This window comes from Drosophila miranda, chromosome XR, assembly GCF_003369915.1.
Source record: "Drosophila miranda strain MSH22 chromosome XR, D.miranda_PacBio2.1, whole genome shotgun sequence".
NCBI lineage: Eukaryota > Metazoa > Arthropoda > Insecta > Diptera > Drosophilidae > Drosophila > Drosophila miranda.
In genome coordinates this window covers 35,340,971-35,362,833 of record NC_046674.1, presented here as the reverse complement: position 1 = coordinate 35,362,833, position 21,863 = coordinate 35,340,971, and the positions used below count along the sequence as shown (strand labels likewise).

The following is a 21,863-nucleotide window of genomic DNA, read 5'->3' as shown; positions in this document are numbered from 1 at the left end:
TCTACGCTTACTGTTTACGAAGCTGAGACAAACGTATCCTGCATCGAGATAAGTAGTTCTCATAGCATTGGGCATTAAGAACTGAAAAGTTTGTCCGAGCTGTTATATAGCGAGATTGAGAAGTAGGAGAACCAACTTCTTGAAATTTTGATGTCTTGATTTTAAGTTTCTTAGACTGCATAACTCTTTGGTAAACCAAGGGGGTTTTCTAAATCTAATCGGACAAGAAAGCGGGACTCAAGAAAACCAGATAGACCGACGGAAAACACTTGTGCGCAACTTTGACTTTCAATTATAAGTGACTTTATTATGCTGCATCGCTGCTCGGAACAGCAGTCGTTAATAGCTTTTAAGTCACGTCAAGAACTTCTCTCTTAAGTTTTCTATTATCGCGCTCATTCCATGTACGCTCTCAGTGTATAAGCGCATACACATATTTAACGTTCCTACTACTTATAGTCCACTGCTTTCAGCCTTCCGTCAGTCAGTCGGATAGGCCTCTTCATCGCCGAATTGCCTAACACCTAAATCTAAGTTCACGGCCACGGCTTCTAGCAAAATCAGACAGACAACATCGAACAATAAACGCCGAATTTTAACCTTAACAGCGGAGAAATTTTATAATTTGTTGAGTCAGAGTTGCCGAAAAAGCTCGGCAGCTTCCAACAGTCGCCCTCCTCCTGAGCGTCCACTACGATTATAGCTTTGCTTCTAAACAGTATAAGAGCTGTCATCAGTAACTGTGTATACGTTTCGACGGAAACGCTTACATTTGATTGTAAAACACATCTATAAAAACTGTTCCCCGTAGATGTGCTCTGTTAAATTATATAAGGGAATCTTGAAGCTGTAAACAAGCACAATTACAAAAAATTTAATTTAATCAACAATATAAAAATAATTTAATTAAATGAACAGTATAAAATTATAGTTTATAGTTAATATATTGCTCCAGCAGATATCGTCGCATCTGAACTTGCCGCAGCAAAAAAATTTCAAAACCCAAATAGAAAAATTGTTTAAGAGTAAAGAAACCGCGTATTTTTTGTACAAAGCACCGACTAAAAGAAGTAAGACGTAGACTATCCAATGTGCTTAAATTTCACACTGCCAAAAATAAATTGGATGCATAGGAAAACCCATGAAATCAGCTTTTGATTCCTTCTTAAGGGTGTTTTAGCTATCTATAATTATACCCGATACTCAAAATGAGTATTGGGGTATATTAGATTTGTGGTAAAAGTAACGTCCAAAAGGAATCGTTTCCGACCCCATAAAGTATATATATTCTTGATCAGCATCAATAGCCGAGTCGATTGAGCCCTGTCTGTCTGTCTGTTCATCCGTCCGTCCGTCTGTCCGTCCCTATCAGCGCCCAGTGCTCAAAGACTATAAGAGCTAGAGCAACGATGTTTTGGATCCAGACTTCTGTGATATGTCACTGTTACGAAAATATTTCAAAGCTTTGCCCCGCCCACTTCCGCCTCCACAAAGGGCGAAAATCTGTGGCATCCACAATTTCAAAGATACGAGAAAACAGAAAACGCAGAATCGTAGAGGATGACTATATCTTCTAGAGTGCAGAATCTGAAATAGATCGTATAATTATTATAGCCAGAATCAAGAAAACAATTTCATTCTTTCTCGCTCTGTCTCTCTCTTGGTATCCACACTCCTGTGATATCGGACCTTGACCGTTTGGTCTCAAAATTTCGCCACACCTCCTTTCGCCCCGCAAAGGACGAAAATCTGGGGCATCCACAAATCTCAGAGACTATTAAGGCTAGAGTAACCTAATTTGGTATCCGCACTTCTGTTAGATCTCGATATAAAACATATATCTCAAATTCATATATTTCGCCCCACCTCCCTTCCGCCCCCACAAAGAACGAAAATCTATTGCATCCAAAATATTAAGGATACGAGAAAACTAAAAACGCAGAATCATAGATAATGACCATATCTATCAGATTGCTGAATCTGGATCAGATCAGTTCATTTTTATAGCCAAAAGGAATAAATCAATTTGCAGTGGCTACGCAGCGCCCGACGTCACGCTCAGACTGATTTTCTGTCTCTCTCGCACGCACTCTTTGTCGTGTCGTTTAATATTAGCGGCGTCTGCCGGAGGAGAGCCATACTGACCAAGTATCGGGTATAAATGTAGAGTTGCGGTCTCCGCAGCAACTCACAACGTTCCCCCTCGTTTTTTCTATGTATTAAAGAATAGTTGCTACATTTTTTTTTTTTTTTTTTTTTTTTTCATGCTTTATCCTAGCGTTACAAGTTAACACTTATGTTTATTGCGCTAGTCACCTTAGTCACCTTTCACATCCCAAAGAATATCTTTTTAGTCTCTTTAATCTTTTAGTTTTGAAGACTCTTTGATAATTTGCGGCTTGAAGTCCGACTTTGTTGCTCTTTGAAAAGATTCTGCGTAAAGGGAAAGGCGTTGTGTCATTCGGAATCCCCAGAAGTCCTTAATCTGACGGCAGAGGTTGAGATCAAGCTCAGTCACCAGCAAGCCATCTTTGTCTCGCGATAAACTCTGTCAAAATTTTGTTATGATAATGGCGAAGTTTTTTTTTTTTTGATATGACCTACCGGTGTTCTGGAGCCGTCCGGCGCAGCAACATACGATGAACCGTAAAAGGGACCAAACTCTTTGTGAGCTGTGGTACCGTCTCCCGACGTGTACTCGTTGGGAAACTTCTCTGTGCCGACTCGGTTGATAGGAACTGTGAAGTAACTATTGGCAATTGCTGCATTCCGTGCCTCAATGCTCCATAGTGGCTCAGAGAGTCTACCTATTGTAGCAGAGGGATTGAACACAATCTCTGCGCCATTTAAACCAAACATCATCCAGTTCTGTGGATGATGTCGTCCATAACAGATGTTGACAGCCAGCTTTCCGAACTCGGTTTCGAACACCGGATGAAAGGTATTACCTTCCATATAGTAGGTCGACTCATTGAAGTCTCCCACTCGGGGAATGTGGTTCTTACGATGCTTCCCCAAGTATCGTCCGTTGTTTGAGATAACTACGGCCGTATTCCAAATGGTCTCACCATGTTCTATGTCTCGTTCCAGGATTGAGTGAATAATAACCATATTGTGGGATTTAGCCAGCTCAGCGAGCATCTTTGTCGTGGGGCCATGCTCAGCCTCTTCGGCGAATTCACACCAGGGAAATTTTTCACGTGTGCAGAAGGCAAACGGCATTGCTGCACAAAACTAAAATAGTGACAGTCCTTGAATTAGCTAAAGATTCGATTAGATACTTACTCCAAGCTTCTTGGGTACACACAATATTACATCCAGCCGCTGCTGCCGCTTTTATCATTGTTGTCACCTTGTTCCAGATCGCAGTGCGTTGATCTTCAATCGGTGCTGTAGTGGGCAACACTATTGAATTCTGAATGGCGCCGACTCGCACCACCCGTGGCTTACGTATTTGCTCCTCTCGTGCCGTAAACCGATAGCCCTTAATTTCAAATCCATACTTCTGTGCTATTTCTGTTGCACTATCGGACAGATCAAGTATTTGGCTATGAGAAAAAAATAGGATGCATATGACGTAGAGGCAACAGTGAATTTAAAATGATAAAAAAAAAGGAAAACCAGCTTCAGACCCGGCCTCTGATACCCTTGCGGATCAATGGTTCCTGGGCCAAACAATTATTTATAAAATTAGTGTAATCTGTGGAAAAGACATGATACTGTTGAGTTTAATTCAAATTAAAAAAATTTGTCTATTATCGTTTCTCTAACAGCTAGATTTTTATACCCGATACTCAAAATGAGTATTGGGGTATATTAGATTTGTGGTAAAAGTGGATGTGTGTAACGTCCAGAAGGAATCGTTTCCGACCCCATAAAGTATATATATTCTTGATCAGCATCAATAGCCGAGTCAATTGGGCCCTGTCTGTCTGTCTGTCTGTCCGTCTGTCCGTCTGTCCGTCCGTCCGTCTGTCCGTCCCCTTCAGCGCCTAGTGCTCAAAGACTATAAGAGCTAGAGCAACGATGTTTTGGATCCAGACTTCTGTGATATGTCACTTCTACAAAAATATTTCAAAACTTCGCCCCGCCCACTTCCGCCCCCACAAAGGACGAAAATCTGTGGCATCCACAATTTTAAAGATATGAGAAAACCAAAAACGTAGAATTGTAGAGAATGACCATATCTTTAAGACTGCGGAATCTGAATTGGATCGTATTATTATTATAGCCAGCATCAAGAAAACAATTTAATTTTTTCTCGCCCTGTCTCTCTCTAACACACACGTAGCATAGGCGGCTTTGCTTAGAGTAAAACATTAGCGCCTAGATCTCAGAGACTATAAAAGCTAGAGCAACCAAATTCGGTATCCACACTCCTAATATATCGGACCGAGACGAGTTTGTTTCAAAATTTCGCCACAACCCCTTCCGCCCCCGCAAAGGACGAAAATATGGGGATATTCAAAAATCTCAGAAACTATTAAGGCTAGAGTAACCAAATTTGGTATCCGCACTTCTGTTAGATCTTACTATAAAACGTGTATCTCAAAATTTCGCCCCACCCCCTTCCGCCCACACAAAGGACGAAAACCTGTTGCATCCACAATATTGCACATTCGAGAAAACTAAAAACGCAGAATCATAGATAACGACCATATCTATCAGATTGCTGAATCTGGACCAGATCAGATAATAGCCAAAAGGAACAAATCAATTTGCACTGGCTACGCAGCGCCCGACGTCACGCTCAGACTGATTTTCTGTCTCTCTCGCACGCACTCTTTGTCGTGTCGTTTAATATTAGCGGCGTCTGCCGGAGGAGAGTTATCGGGTATAACTGTAGAGTTGCGGTGATTATTTTTTTCTGAGGTACATGCATATTTCTATATACAGGAAATATTCCATGGAAATGTCAACCGAGGACATAAAATTAAAAGTCAATAAAAACACATAATTTTATACTATATTATATATATAACATCTATTATATTATTTTCTAAAATGATTTAAACTCAGCTAATTTATACAATTGGCATATAATTTAATTAACTTTGATCTGAAAACCTATTCAAAAAAGGAAAAGATCGCTTTATCGGTATTTTTATAGTCATGTTTTCCTTAACTACTTTCTCCAATAAGGAAGATGATTCTTGATAAAAGTTTTTCCTACAAGTCTCTCTTAAAAGCCAACTAACTTGTTTTCAAGAAAATTTGTTGGGATTTATGTTAGAATGTTAGATCAAAATAAAAAAAAACTTTGAAAAATCGTACGTTCGCGACGAGTACCTAATTCAATTTAAAAACGAGGGGGAACGTTGTGTGCGGGAGTGGCGCGGCGTAGCCACTGCAAATTGAATTGTTCCTTTTGCCTATAAAAATGATCCGATCTGATCCAGATTCGGCAATCTGTTAGATTTGGTCATTCTCTACTTTTTTTTTTTTTAATTTTCTCGTATCTTCAAAGTTGTGGATGCTACAGAAGGAAAGGGGTGGGGCGAAATTGTGAAATGCACTTGTAGCAAGTCTGACGCAAAAAATTATATTGGTATAGCAAAGTTATCCGCTATTCCTAAAATGTTTGAGAAGGTTTTAACTCCTGAAAGTCACTTATATCTCCAACTCAGCATGTTACGAATTTGTTAGAGTTTACCTCTTTCATTATTAAAGCTTTCAAGGTAACTTACAGACGGATGTCATTTACACCGAATTTAGTAAAGCATTCGACTGTGTAGACCATTCCCTTCTAGCGCATAAACTTGACCTTTTAGTGTTTCCGCCCAACCTCCTGAGATGGATTTCTAGGATGGATTTCACCTCGCTAGTTCTTCCGATCGTAGAATACGGCTCCTGTGTATGGTGCCCTCAGTACAAGGTACACCAGGACCGTATAGAATCAGTACAGAAAAACTTTTTACTCTTTGCTCTGCGGGGCCTTAACTGGGATGCGGGTGTAAGACTCCCATCTTACTCTAGTAGACTACTATTAGTCAACCTCCCATCCTTAGTTAACCGTAGAAAAATGCTTTGTGTGATATTTATGCACAACTTGATCAGGGGTGACATAGACAGACCTGATCTCTTGAGCCGCATAAACTTCACGATTCCTATTAGACTCACTAGAAATGTTATACCGTTGTTCCTTCCACTTTTTAGATGGAATTATTCCTTGCATGAACCGTTTAGGGTCTTACGGATTATAATTCCTTCTACCATATTATATTCACCACTAATACTCTTCCTCTTATTAAATTACAAATCTTCACACACCTTTCTAGTAATAAGTAATTGTAGTGGTATTTGTATTTTGAATGCATGCTTACATCTCCTTGGAACTATAGTTCATAGTGAAACTGTGACATATTTTAGTGAGCTATGTAAACATCGAATAACTGATAGAAAAACCCGATTTTAAAATACGAGGTATTTTTATATTATTTGGTCCTCTAGAATTTATTCAGAATAATTTGTAAACACAATATCAATCAAGTAGCCACCTTTATTAAACACAATAAAACATGTCCTTTTTGCAGATTTTTCCAATACTTTTCGAGATCCACGGGGGGTATAGAAATGATTTCGGCACTAATTTTTGTGTTGCTCTTCAATGGTATGAAGCTTGCTGGCGTAAACTTTGCTTTTCAAATAACCCCACAAAAAGAAGTCCGGAGGAGTCAAATCTGGAGATCTGGGTTGCCAATCAACATCTTCAATTTTTTGTTGCCAGACGTCCAGGGAATTTTCGTTGTAAAATCTGAATTGTTTGTTTTACAGTCGTTTATTTCGCAGCGTCTTGTTTAAACCAATAACCGTTTAGACATTTTTCACGCATTTCGTTGCGTTAACACAACTAAAAGACTATTTTCAATTTACAGTGTATCTACCTAAGGTCGTTGTTTTGGTGTAAAGCGATGCATGGTTAAAATTTTACTGAATTGACGTTTCCACAACTGGTATACTCAATTCAATCGGCTCACAATTGTCAAAGTTATTCGATGTTTTCATAGCGCACCATGTAGGAATCGTGAAGTTTATGCGGCTGAAAAAACCAGGGCTAACTACGTCACTATAGATCAAGTAGGCACAAAAAAAAACCAAGCATTTTTCTACGATTATCTAGGATGGAAGGTTTATTAAAAGCAATCTATTAGGGTAAGATAGCAATCTCACACTTGCATGCCAATTGCATTTTACTGCTGTACTTTTTACTGAGGGCACCATAAACAACAGCCAGATTCTAAAAACTAACGCACTAGCGAGATATAAAGAGTTGTCGTTATATAGGGATCATCAAACGGACTTAACCACGTCTTTATAAACCCAAGCACGCCCATGGCCTTATCTAACATGGTAGAAATGTGTTCAGAAATCTTTAACTTAGCGTCTAAGATCATCATCATCAACCAGGCTAGTTCTCTCAAGAAAACCACCGCATAGGATGTCAGGAGCCAACAAGGGGCTGGAACGATGAAATCTTATTTCGTACATTTTGAGACATAAAGATGTAAAAAATTTGCACAGCACCATGAAAGTTATTGAAATCGTACTGCAAGCGATTTTGAAGTGAAATGTCCTTATACTGAACACAGAGCTATAGAGAGAGTATATTAATGACAAAGGCAGGTCATTAATAGAGAGTGTAAAGAGTAAGAGGCCTGGATGACTGCCCTGTGGCACTCCAGAAGTAACCTTCACTGGGGAAGAGAGGGAGGTTTTGAAGAGGACTCCTTGAGACCTGGAACAAAGGTAGCTAGGCCAAACCCCTAAAAGGTCAAGTTTATGTGCTATAAATCCATGCTGAGCTGGAGATTAAAGCAAAAGATCATTATTTGCCGACGTAGAGAAATCGATGTAACGCCATTTACGCTTACTTTTACGAAGCTGTAAAGCTGTTACGGCAGAAACCGCATAGGCAGCTCTAAATATCACTGCGCCCAACAGCACAGACATTAACAGCACTAAGCAAAGTTAATGTGGGCGAATGGCATACGTAAGCAAGGCAAGGAAGAACAAAGTTAAACAAAAGTTAAGCCGAAGCGGTACAAGTTTTTTGCTCGCTCTCCCCACACTTTAATACCCCTGCCCCGATCATTGTAAATGAAACACCTGAATAAAGCTTAACTTGAAGAACAAACGCGGGAGGCTTATTGAACGCGGGAGGCTTATCAAACGTACGGAGTTCGTGTATAACCACAAACCACAACTGTGCGAAAAAAGACACCGGAGTAAAATGGACGGCGTTAATGGTCAGCAGCGGAATCTGGCGGTGAGATGCCGTGTGGATTAGGAGACATATATGAGCCGGAAAATATGCCTGGTGCAAGTTCTGAGGCTAAGGGAGGCGCAAGGGAAATTCATCGCGTTAGGGATACATATATAGATTTGATCTCGGCGGCAACAACGGCCGCACCTAAAGTGTCCACTGCAGCCCCGACCAGTCATCAAGCATTCCAACCAAGGAGGATGGATGAAACAAGCCTTTTCACCAAGAACGAGCCTTTTAGATAACTGGGAAAGGTTCGCTCAGCAGATAGCGGATACCTCAGGAAGGCCGACGTATGCGCCCCTCTCAACGCATTCCAGACTGCCTCAAGCAGGAGGCCTCATGAGCTCCACGGTAACCAACGGAGGCTGCGACAGAGCAGTTCCCAACTGGACCGGAGTCCACATGTCAGGACCCACGGAAGCAACGCGGATTGGAATGTCTACTGGGCTGAATCCGAACGAGACAATGCCAGTCGGCGCTGTGTGGTATCCAATGGCCGCACCGGCGCCGGCTACCAACCTGCATGGGCAAACCCCCTTCATTCGCGCCCCGACTGCACAGTATTACCCAAGTACGAGTCGAAATATTTCGGACCCTGCTTTACTGGAAACCCCGAGGAATGGCCCATGTTCATAGTTAACTTCGAGCAATCTACAGAACGCTGCGGACTCAGCGATCAAGAGAATCTCATGAGGCTGCAAAAGTGCCGCCTTGGAAGCAGTACTAGGAAAATTAATGATGCCAGAAACAGTTCGAATAACCATCGAGACTCTTCGAATGCTATATGGCCAACCAGAGGCTATATATCACACCCTACAAACGAAGCTAGGAATGGAGCCGTCTTTGAAATCGAGCAGCATCGACAGTCTAGTGCGCCTGGCGCTGTCGGTGCAAAACTATCGTGCTACCGTCGACGCGATAGGACTCTCCGCCTATCTGAACCCCAATGTTACTTCGCGACCTTGTGGAGAAACTCCCTTTCAACTTGAATTGGATTGGGCCAGACAAAGCGCTGGACTTCCGAAGGTGAATATTGCAGTTTTCGACGACTGTCTATTCCGAGTAGCATCGTGCGCAAGCACCGTGATGCCAGTAGCATCCGAGAAAGAAGTCTGCACGAAGGAGATGAATCCAAGAGTCCGGCTTATGGTGCACAATGATAGCGCACAACCGCCCTGCCGTAGATGAAATAGGGCCCACAAATTGGAGGACTGTAAACAATTCCTGGAGTTAGAAGGGTCAGGTAGATGGAACTTCGTCAGATAAAAAAAGCTATGCTGGAGGTGCCTTGGCAAACACTTTAAATGGCACTGTTAGTCAACAAGAGTATGCTCGTCGATGGATGCTCGAGAAAGCATTATTTTCTCTTTCACAACGGTAACCAGCAAAGGGAAAATGTGGCACGCAGATTCACGCTTCAAAACGTGAGAGCAGTAAAAAACCTGGATCTGCCGAAGCAGACGCTGGACGACTCAATCCTAAGCTCTCATTCGCACCTGGAAAAGCTACCGATACTCAGCTACAAGGACGCGAGAGCGTCCTCTTGCTCTTGTAAAAGAGAGTTTCTCATCAGACGCAGTAGGCATAAGTATGGCGAAGAGCACACTCAGGTCCAAAGAGGATGAAAGAGCAAATACAATACTGGACAATTCCATGAGGTTTCGCAGCGAAATGAAGAGATGAGAGACAGGACTTCTCTGGCGATACGACAACGTGGAACTTCCTTCTTCTAGAGAGATGGCAATGTGACGACTTCGGTGCCTAGAATCTCGCATGGCATGCGACAAGGTGGTATGAGAGTTTGTAAATGAACAGATTAAGAGGTACGAAGACATCGGCTAAGTCCGAAAACTCAAAAAAGATGAAATGGTCGAAGGCAAACGCTCCTGATAACTGCCCGTATTCGTGACTAAGAACCCGAACAAAGGCAAATTGAGAATCGTATGGGACGCAGCAGCCAAAGTGGAAGGCATCGCTCTTAATTCAATGCTACTAAAAGGCCCCGACCAATTGCCATCGCTGGTAGGAATAATATCGCGCTTTCGAGAGATGTCTATTGGCATCTGCGGAGATATTAGAGAAATGTTTCACCAGGTCAGGATACGTTCGGACGATCAAAACTCATCAGGAGATGGAGATCATCAAGAACGCCCCATCGAGATGACGGACTCGACAAGGTCGAAAAGGTCGGAGAAAGCGAATGTCAACGCTGGACGATATGGGCACGGCAATCTCAAAACATCGAAGAATTAAGGGTTCCACGATGTCTGGGTCTAACGAAAGAAACATCTAATATCCAATTACACATCCTTTCAGACGCGAGCATATACGCCTTTGCAGCCATTGAAACCAATTTCGATTCCCAGGATGGAACTTATGGCAGCGATCCTCGGCCTTCGACTGTCTAAACTCATAATACAGGAGCTCTCCGTCGAAGTCAAGCGACGTGTTTTCTGGACCGACTCCAAGAACGTGTTGTATTGGATATATTCAGACGGTCGAAAGTACCATCAATTCGTTGCGCTCCGAATTGGATAGATCTCGGAAAACTCGGACATATGGAAATGGGTTCCAGACAAAGTGGACCAAAGAATCGAGTTTCCAACCAGAAGCGAGATGGTTCTCCGGTCCGCCGTTCCTATTTGACGAAGAAGAATACTGGCCAACTACACAGCTCAACTCGAGTAATCTGGAACGGATACACGTACACGAGTTGATAGATACGCCAAAATTGCCATCGAAACTAAGTAGCATTATCCAAAATATATGTCGCTTTAGCAAATGGGAAAAGTTCACGGAGCCATGAGTTGCGCGATGAGATTTCTGACCAAAATATGCAAAGGAGATTTGGCATCAGAGGAGGCAAATTTAGCCACAAGCTTTCGCAACATAGAAGATGTCAACATCGTTATATCCGGATGGTCCAAGAGGCTTACTCTGAAGAAATGGCTCTTCTACGATATGAAAGAATCGTGAGTAAGAAAAGTTCGATCTACAAATATTCGCCGTATCTCGATGAAACAGATGTACTGAGAATACGCGGCCGCATAGATAAGTCGATCGGCATAACGAGGAACCTGAAACGGCCAGTAATCCTACCTGGAGGACATAACGTCACTAATCTTTTCATTGATTATTTCCATTGGAAGTTTCAGCATCAGCTTACTGAGATCGTCGTCAACGAGATGCAACAATTGTACCACATAGCGAAAACCTGCCAAAGATGTCGCAATAAAAGAGCGCTTCCAGAAGCACCGGAGGTGGGAAGCTTACCATCAGAGAAGCTAGCAATCAACGATCTGCCATTCACGAACACAGGTATCGACTACTTTGTACCACTGCAGGTAAACGTAGGAAGACGACCCGAAAAACGATCCTACCGAACGAAGTGGGAAACAAGTACCCACAAATTGAATGGTCCTTTATACCCCCAGGAGCACCCCATATGGGAGGTGCGTAGGAAAGGATGATCAGATCGGTGAAGTCCATACTAGCCCAAATATTAGAGGAGACACACGTACAAGAACCAGTGCTGAGAACAGCACAAGCAAGGATAGAAAATATGCTAAATTCCCGACCCCTGACATATGTACGTGCCGTTGACGAAAGGCGTCATCATGGACCTTCGAGTAGCCAAAGACGGGATCGCCCGCAGCGCGGCTATCCGCACTGCATCTGGACTGCTAGCTCGGCCAATAGTTAAGCTGGCCAAGTTAGACGTGAAGACAACGAATCCACCCATGGACCAAGGCGTAACCAGAAGTTTGGCAAACATCACGACAAGCGACGAAGTTTCCGAAGGGGAGAATGTTACGGAAGAAACCGCAGTGGCAGCTCTAAATATCACTGCGCCTAACAGCACATACATTAACAGCCCTAAGCAAAGTTAATGTGGGCGAATGGCAGACATAAGCAAGGCAAGGAAGATCAAGAACGAAAAGAAAGGAAGCGGCGAAAAGTTAAACCGAAGCGGTACGAGTTTTTTAGCTCGCTCTCCCCACACTTTAATACCCCTACCCCGATCCTTGTAAATGAAACACCTGAATAAAGCAAAACTTGAAGAATAAACGCGGGAGGCTTATCAAACGTACGGCCCCGGATTCGGAGGCGTTGCCCGGCAATAGCTGTTTTGGGTACTGTGAAAAACTTACCCTGCATCGATATAGGTAGTTCTTATAGCATTGAGCACTGAAAAGTCTGACCGAGCTATTATATAGCGAGAGAGTCTCGATTTTAAGTTTTTTAGACTGGATTACTCTTTGGTGTAGAGGGTTTCCAAATCTAGTCGAGCGGTAAAGCGGGACAAAAGACTACAAAAATGTGTTAAGTACACTGTAAAAATTGTATGTGCCTCTCATAACATCAGTACACGAGTACAGATCGGACCAATAAAAATCCCTAATAATGTTATTAAGTTTCACATTAAGCTTATTAAGCTTCGAGCTTACGAAAGCGGCGGACACGTTCAGATAGCCTTCTCGACCGATCCAATACAGTTGGTCCTTTATCGAGCGACACTTTAAAAGTAGGATGGTAGGCGTCTTCGATATATTGAGCGGAAGGGCTCCGGTAAGCGACACTATGGAAGTATCCGATACAAAGCACAGACCAAGCAATCGACCCAAAGAATTTGTTAATTGGTTGACTTGAGACAGGTCAAACAAGCCGTCAACAAAGTCATATCGTGAAAAGGGCACTAGGTTATAAGACTCGTTTAGACCAAACAGTACTTGAAGTCACCAAGAACTATCATATCACCTTTATCTGATAGCGAGGAAGAAACAGTTATTAAAACAAACAGATGCTGATCGTAAATTGAGATATCCAAAGAAGGTGGTATACGAGCAAATAATGAAGATAGCAAAGGCAGGAAGAATCAATTGTACACACAGGAACTCCAGTTTGTTTTGAGCCTGGACTGTGAAATGTTCCGACGTGAAGCTTAAGTTCACTTTAATGAGAACCCCCCCAGCACGTCGAGTCGAACGTTCATTTCTAAAAGTTGTGTCCCGACCTGCCAAAACTTCGGACAATAACGTGGGATGAAAATGCGACACTTTCTCGAAAAAGAGTGCTGAGCTTACTGCGTAATCCTCTACCATTCTGAAAAGGTACAAGAGAGGAAGTTAGTTTTTTGAACGGGTGGAAGTAGCACGGGAAGATGAGGATGGCACATTTGTCTTATTTTAATATGGGAGAGTTATGGAGTTGGCGGACTTGACGGACACGGACGCTAATGACGTTTCTGGGTGCATGCTGCCGAGGTGATGAAGTCGGCTACCGTATTTGTATCACCTGTCGTTGCCCTTGGAGTTGCAAACGAAATCAGCTGCTGCACACTTTGATTGGTCGAAGTCAGTTTTTCAGCAACGAGCGGTTGAGTGACTGTTGGCATTGGCAGATCAGCAGTTAATCGTATTGGTTTTTGAAGCCAACGGTCAGCTCCTTAAAGCCCCTTCGCGTCTGCCCCATAAATATGACCATGTCCTTCTCAACCTCTCGGCATGCTACACAACTGTAATGCAATACGTTTCCCGAGTACCGAAAACCCAGCGAATTTTGCGTGAGTTTCGTCAACTACCAGCATCACAATCAGTGAGTTAAATCCATTCGATTCGATGACATCACCGGAGCCACCAATGTTGCAACAGAAGAACCAGACATCAGACTATCTTCAATCAATCATCAAGAGTTGCCATACCATCTCATCACAGTGCGGCACCATCAGATTGATGCCTATGCAGTGAATTTTCAGTGACAGAATTATACATATGTAAGTTATATTACGAAAATAAGAAAGGTTTCCCATTTAACAGAACACACTATACACACACAGCACTAAAGCTGAGTCAATAATAACCGAATTCTTCTGAAAATGCGATTGTTCCTCAAAAAAACTGGTGTAATTGCTGACTATCACAATGGCCCACCACACTAGATAATAAAATTAGATGAATTCCATATTAATGACATAATCAGGCAGGCTCCGGTTTTTACCTACTTTTGCATTTTGCGTTTACAGTCAAAACGTTTCGTTTTCGTATTTAGGTGCTTCTGTTTTCACAAAGTTTTGTCATCAATATGTTTCATTTTATCAATACCATCGTAAATTGCTAATGGTTAAAAAAAAATTTGTTGCATTTTGAAGCTGGAGGGTAACATTTGCCTTTACCCATAAGTTCTGTTACGCGCATGTTATAAGAACAATAGGGCTGGGTCAGCTGTTACCACGAAAACGCAATATGTTATTGCCCTGACCAATTACACAAATTACAATTAGGCAACAAAATTGAACTTATTTTTGACGCTGTGAAGCAAAGAGACTTATTTTTATAGATTTGGTCTTTAAAAATTTTGTATTACCTTGTTTTTTTCAAGGTTTGGTTTATTTGAAAAAAAATTTTAAAATCTGGTTTATTTATTTTTTTTTTTTTTATTTATTCACTCCGTGTTTTTGGTGTATATGTAGGTACATTCAATAGCCTTTAAAGTATTTTTTGTAAAAATTTATGGATAAAATTCCGCTACTCGAAATTCAGCCTCTTCATTTTATACAAAAATAACTATAAATTTAACCATAACGGTAAAATGGCATTTGGCAAAGAACGAAATGGAATTTAACGGCATAATGGGGCATTAAGAGGTTTGGTCAAACGGTTGTTCGGTATATGAATTGATGTAACGTATAAAAATTGGCAGGCTCCGGTTTTCACTTACTTTTACGAATTACGTTTTCAGCCAAAACAGGTCTGACGATCTCTGAGTAAGCTCTGGTAAACTTTTAGTTTGTTTAATTTGGGGAGGAGAGATTTTTCGTACCACAGCCAACGCAGACCGTAACCTTAATTTTCAGCTTGTAAGCTGAAGAGAAAGAGAGGAACCACGAACGCTATGTTCTTTTTTTTATACCCTCTCTACCTAAAGACCAATTTTATTTTAATTTTAGAATATTTATTTCCATTTCCATTTTTTAAGCTACTTTTTATTTCGCTACTGTTTTTATTCCGCTACATCAGGCTCCCTCTTAAATTTGGCTCTGAATTTTGTTCATAACAGCACAAGTGTGCTCGTAAGAGCTCAGATTTTTCTCGTTACATGCGTGAAACAGAATAACTGGGTAAAGACAGCTGTTTCCCGCCACATTTATTTCAATTTTTAGACCATCTGCAACTTAATTTTCAATTGTTTCACACGTTGGCCAGACATGCTAAACACACAGATGTTGCATATGAGATGTCTTGATATTCTTAGATTGCGCATTTTCTGCCGTCGTTTTGCTTCAAAACAAGCAGTTCAAAAAATTAAAGCTCTTTTTGGTCTTTTTCTGGATTTTTACGAAACAACGAGGTCGGATGTTTTTCTTTGCAAGATATGATGATATATTAAAAAAATATCGATTGGTTGTGGCGGAAAACGCCGAACTCAAGAGTAAGTGAAAACCGGAGTCTGCCTGTATATGTACATATGTACATATCTGCGAGTACCTGGTACAAAAAGTACGATGGAGAAAGCTATTAAAACAGCAGTAAAAAAAAATTGTATTGCTGTGCTAATACTTAAGTTCGTTACTGTATTTATGTATGATATGTATGTATGTGTATACTTACGAACAAATCCAACTATCTACATATGTACATACATACGTTTATGCTAGTTCTATAATTAAAATTATGTTGTACGCATCTTTATTTATAAAGATACATATACGGGGGTTGCACAGAACGAACTACAATCGAGCTCTGAGTTGGAATGTTTATCTGTGGCATATGTATATGTATGTATGTATGTATGTATGTAGGTACATGTATAGATGTTCACATTCACATTTTAGCAAGACAACGACCCAAAGCATTCGGCCCATATAGTCAAAATGTGGCTTACTTACAATACCGCCCATGTTCTGCCACACCCACCACAGTCCCCGGACCTCAATCCAATTGAACATTTGTGGGAGGAATTGGATAGGCGCATTAGAAAGCGGGCTATAAGGACAAAAGCCGACCTAAAACAAGCCTTAATGGAAGAATGGCAAAATATAGGGGAGGAAACTAATAAATAATTAGTAGACTCGATGCCAGCTCGCTTATCGGCCGTCATTAAGGCTAAGGGATTGAACACCAAATATTAAAAATTTTTTACATATGTATCTTATTTTTAAGTTTTTCTTGGGGTGTGCCAATAATTTTGTTCATCGAAATATACCTTTTTTTTTAGTTTTTTAATTTTTACTATTACTATGTTTAAGTTTTTGAAATAAGTTTTTTGTTTATGTATAATAAATACTTTAATCTCTTTGTTCAATATACTTTTTACGATTTATTTTCATTCCAAGGGTCACACGGTGGCCAGAAAGTTTAAAAAGCTTACTGTGCCAAAAATTTAGTTCGTCACTGTAAGTTTCCACTCAAAAAAAACTGGACATAAAATGTACATACAGTATGTCAAGAAACTCTTTACACACTGAAAATAAATTAAATTTTTTGACTTTGGATAAGAAAATAATGGCCTTTGGTTCAAATTTATCAAATTTTTTTAATTCATAACCATTCAGGGATTAATTATAAAGTAGTTAGTGAAAAAAAAAATAACAAAACTATAAATAAGTAAATTACAAAACAACAAAAACAATGATTACTCATTTTTGACACTGTCAAGAAAGTCTTTACACAAAATATTTTCATATGTATGTAAATTACTTTAACACCTAAATATTTTTGGAGGAAACAGTTTATGCACTATTTTTCACTGTATTTATTTTCATCCTGTTTTTTTTTCAAGATGTACTCACTCTTCTAATTTATTTTCGTCCTGCTTATAAGGTTTGTTTATAAGATGTACTCACTCTTCTTCAAGACCATACAAAATTCGTTTGACCTCTGTTAGTTTATCAATTGGCAAGTACTTCTCCAAGCATTCATTAAGATTGTTTAAATCAAACTCCGACATTTTTTCCCGATCACTCGAATGTAAAGTTTCATTCAATAGTAATTTTTTGTGCTTCTTTAAAAAACCACCTCGCGAGTCTAGCGCACAATTTTTAATGTTGCTACGTCGATCACTCCCGGTGTTCACGTCTTTCTAAACACACAATCGTATATATACAACATACATATGTATGTAGGTATGAACAGTGGGGAGCAAAAGTGAGTACATACTCATAATCACTGACTTTCGCCACTGACTAAAGCCAAGCAAACCAAATTTGTTCCCCATATAAATACTCACTTTTGCACTTTATAGAAAAAATTCAAGAAAATCATAATATTAACATTTTGTGCATTTATTCCGAATTTAAATAAGTTTTTAACAAGACAGGGATCCGAAGTTGATGGAGTGGCCATCTCAAAGAACCGAACTTAATCCGATTGAAAACCTATGGTCAATCGTGAAACGACGGCTTGGGCAGTAGTAATCAGCGCCATCTAACCTCGGCGATCTCTGAAGACGTGTAGATGCGAAATGCAATCGTATTCCAAAAGATATTTTTGGGAATTTGATAGAGAATTCCAAACCGTATTCAAAAAGTAATATCTAATATGGGTCTATGCACAAAATGTTAATATTAAGATATACTTAAATTTGTATAAAAAGTGCAAAGTACATGCGAGTTTTTTTTGTTTTTTTATTTTTCATTCTTTGAAACATTCTTATTCGTTCTTGTAATTATTGTTTATTTGTTAAGAATACAAGTATTTACATATATGGGGAAAAAAATTGGTTTGCTTGGTTTTGTTCGTTTGGCTGTTATGGGCGGCGAAAGTTAGTGATTATGAGTACATATTCACTTTTGCTCCCCACTGTATGTATGTATATACTTGTCGATCATCACTGACCTTGATGTCAACTGATAAGTGACGTAGTGCAATCTTTACTTTGCGATACATAAAATGGTCTTCCTAAAATAAGGCTCCCTGTTAAATCCCGCGATAAACGATTTTAATTTGACATGTTCTTAATTAAATAATTTAATCTGGTATTAGCTAATAGGCTCTGCACACTGAGCCCATCCCGGGGGAGTGATGGGATTTTTTGACAGATGTGAAACTTCGATTCACACTGGCACCATCGACCATCCGTCAAAAACAGCTGATGCCAATAACAAGTGCATTAAATTTCGCGGAAGATTTATTAATTTTTGTTCTTATAATGGATGATGAAGATGTAGCAATTATTTCGGCCGTGGTTCAACGGCAAAATATGCAAACAAATTTGCGTGTTGATGAGGTCCTCGACCATCTTTTCCTGCCTCATTTCATGTTCTTCCGTCATCCTGTAAAGGTCCTTCAGCTCTTCGAGTCGCTCTCTGGCAATCTCTGCCATCCAAGAAGTGTCGTCTTTTTTGATTCGCTTTGGCGGGGGCCCGTGTTGCCAGAAAAATTGCTGGAGCTACATGATCCATCCTGATCCAACTCCATAATGTCCGAAAAAAAACTCATTGTTGAAGAATAAATTATGCATAACATTAAGCATTTACAGAGCATAAAAAATATTTGTTCTATGTTGTCAGTCGTCTGGCATTTATTCGCGATTGCATTTGAAAACCATCGGTTAACTATCGCATAGAACCGTGTGGTTTAGGAACATCCAAAATGGATGGTGGACAAACTGGGAAATTGTCGGAGCGGCAAAACCTTACGGACCATCCCCGAAATGGATGGTGGATGGTCGTGAATGTGAATAGCCTATAACGGTCAGAGACACGTACCTTAAGATACCCTAGAAAATGTATCGTTGCTTCTGCAGAAAATCCATTTGTCATATTGATTCATTCAAAGGATTACTTAAGATACTAATGAATAATAGCCAGAGTAATAAACCTTGCATCTGCTGTGAAGAGATTTTCTGTTTGAGATTTACTAGTTTACGATATGAGTTGAGCAGGTGGGTGGTGAGAAAACTAGTTACCAGACTGATTATACATGTATACTAGAATGCAGAATTCAGAATGAAAAAACAATGTACTGTGGTAGACTTCACCTGCCTCGTGCTCGCCTTTTCTCACTCCTTCATTTCTATACGCAAGCCCTGTCTGAGGGAGCGATATCTAATTCATCATCTAGTGGTACCAATGTCCACTGCGTAAACTAGTTTGAAACCAGTCTAGCTTATTATAATTAAATTTTCGAATTCTTAATTAAGCCTAGTTCCAATGAATATACAATACCGAGATGTTGCATGAGGGACCAAAAAGCTGTTCTATGGCGGTGTTTTTAGTTACGCCCCGTAGACAGAGGGCGCGCGAGGGTTTTCAATTCTCTTCTTACCTATGCTACGTCTCTGACCGCGGCGCGCTAACTACTCAGATTCGTCTGGTCCTAAAATCATACAACAAATACAAAATCGTAGAAACGATATGCTTATCGTTGCTTGTAATAACAAACATACAGTCTTTGGCGACGAGCAAAAGACGGTCCCCTCGCACAAGCGAATAGTTCAAAACGGAAAGTCCAATCACACAATTACAAATAGTAAGTCTTGGGCATGACGAGACATATTTGCTTTAAGGTTGGGATAAAATGTGCATCACCAAAGACTGTGTATTTGTTGCAGGATTCTGGGATGAATTAGCTGCCCAGGCATTGACGAATTGGCAGTTAGTAGCAGGTTAGAGACTATCCTTCGCCTAAAAGAGAACTGACGTACCATTACGCGCGCCTGTACCATGAGGCGTCGAACGAAAATTGAAATGGAATTTGTTCCTCAGAGCCGAAAACATTTTTTCTAAGAATAAGGGCTCGGGGACACTGTAGCAGAAATCGGAGCAGATGCTCTGAAAAAACAAACACTGCACCAATGCAAGTGCGCACATTGCAGACCGAGCTGAGCTGGAAGCTGAAAAAGCTCGCTGAAATTAGCTTAGCTTAGTTTGATCGATCAAGCATGTTTGTTTTTTCAGTAAGCTGTTTGCTGATTTTAATATATAATTTATTTTCTGGAAGGCAATATTAGAAAAATTGGGCAAAAAAGTTTTATTATTGACCTTTTTTATATGTCAATAATAAATATATAATAATATTCCATGTCCCCAAGTACAGTAAACGCTCGAAAGACAACACAATGTTTTTTATTAGAAAAAAATTAATAATTAAAAAATATAATAATATTTCGTAAAATATAAGTAATACGAATAAAATACACAACAAAAATGTGGTTGAAATACACGGAAATAAAAATAAAAAAAACTTCCGCCTGGCTACTGTACTTGTTGTGATGTAATAATTAATTATTAATATAATAATAATAATAATTATAATGATAAGATTTGATGCCACTTAAGGAGAGAGATAAAGGGTGGCAAGAGCTTTCAGCAATTAGATCAGCCGAAAAGTTACGCACCTGCAATCTGATTCTGCCCATGATGGAATAATACAAGGTGTTCTCGCCGGGAGCCGAAGTTCGTTCGTGTTGTCCGCTATTGTCAGTGGATACTTGCTTGTGGATGCGGAAAGTTGTTCACTGACGAATTTTTTTATATATTCTTAGCCCTTAACCAAAAAAATGACATATTGCGTAATATATTATTAAATAGCGTTGTTGAGACAACGAGCTTTTTCGCAGACTATAATTGTTAAATAATTTCACAAAATAATTATTTCGGAAAACGTTATAAATTTTACTGTAGGTAGCCGAAGATGCCAGAGCCTTTTACAAATATTATTGAAGTGTTATAAACTTGGCAAGCGAGCCGATCTCGAGCCAACAAAAAAGGTCTGTTCTCCAACTACATCAAGCGGTAACTAAAAAAGAGCAGGCGCAGCTGCTGACGGCTTAGCGACAGCATAGGATAGAAAAGATAACAAGAGCGAGCATACATAAAGAATAGATGATGAGATGAGAGCATGGTGCTGAGCGAGCAAAGGCAAAGATGTGCTTACGTTACGTTAGCTTAGTGCAATGACCAAAATGGTACAGAAAGTGAATTGATAGGCAATAGAAAGATGGTACTAAATTTACACTCGGGCTTCGCCCGAAAAAGCATATAAAACAAATATTAAAGAATTAGAAGTAGGTCATATTTATACATATATTATGTAAAAGAACATTTTAATATAACTAAAAATGTTGAAGCAAAATTATTAATGGCAACATTTCAATATTAATACATATATCAGTAAAATCATTTTATGTTAAAGTTTTAAGCCCCAGGGGACTGTTAAGGGTTAATCGACATCAACTTATGCCGTCTCACTTACACTCACTATACTATGGGCCTTTTTTATACCCGATACTCAAAATGAGTATTGGGGTATATTAGATTTGTGGTAAAAGTGGATGTGTGCAACGTCCAGAAGGAATCCTTTCCGACCCCATAAAGTATATATATTCTTGATCAGCATCAATAGCCGACTCGAGAACATGCAAGAAAGATAGCTATTAGACTAACATTCGAGGAAAATTAGCGCTAAACTTACTAAGAAACTAAGCATGCAATCAAAATACAAATACCACTACAATTACTAATTACTAGAAAGATGTGTAAGGATTAGTAATTTAATAAGAGGAAGAGAATTAGTGGTGGATATAATATGGTAGAGGGAATTATAATCCGAGCATAAGCCCCTAAACGGTTTATGCAAGGAATAATTCGATCTACAAA

General features: G+C 39.9%; 1 protein-coding gene across 3 annotated transcripts; it reads right to left on the bottom strand.

Annotated features, from left to right (window-relative positions):
- Window positions 1–2,312: 2,312 nt before the first annotated feature.
- On the bottom strand, window positions 2,313–18,228 carry LOC117186307 (beta-ureidopropionase). 3 transcript variants are annotated; one of them, XM_033386898.1, is made up of 5 exons: window positions 18,100–18,228; window positions 17,109–17,344; window positions 3,286–3,548; window positions 2,605–3,224; window positions 2,313–2,548 (listed from the first exon to the last, which is right to left on the bottom strand). In XM_033386898.1, the coding sequence occupies exons 1-5, from the start codon at window positions 18,148–18,150 to the stop codon at window positions 2,360–2,362; spliced, it is 1,359 nt and encodes a 452-aa protein (XP_033242789.1). In that variant the 5' UTR covers window positions 18,151–18,228; the 3' UTR covers window positions 2,313–2,359. The 3 variants fall into 3 exon arrangements, with proteins under 3 accessions (XP_033242789.1, XP_033242790.1, XP_033242791.1); XM_033386899.1 differs by lacking the exons at window positions 17,109–17,344; window positions 18,100–18,228 and adding an exon at window positions 17,492–17,541; XM_033386900.1 differs by lacking the exons at window positions 17,109–17,344; window positions 18,100–18,228 and adding an exon at window positions 16,573–16,607.
- Between the last annotated feature and the right edge of the window lie 3,635 nt (window positions 18,229–21,863).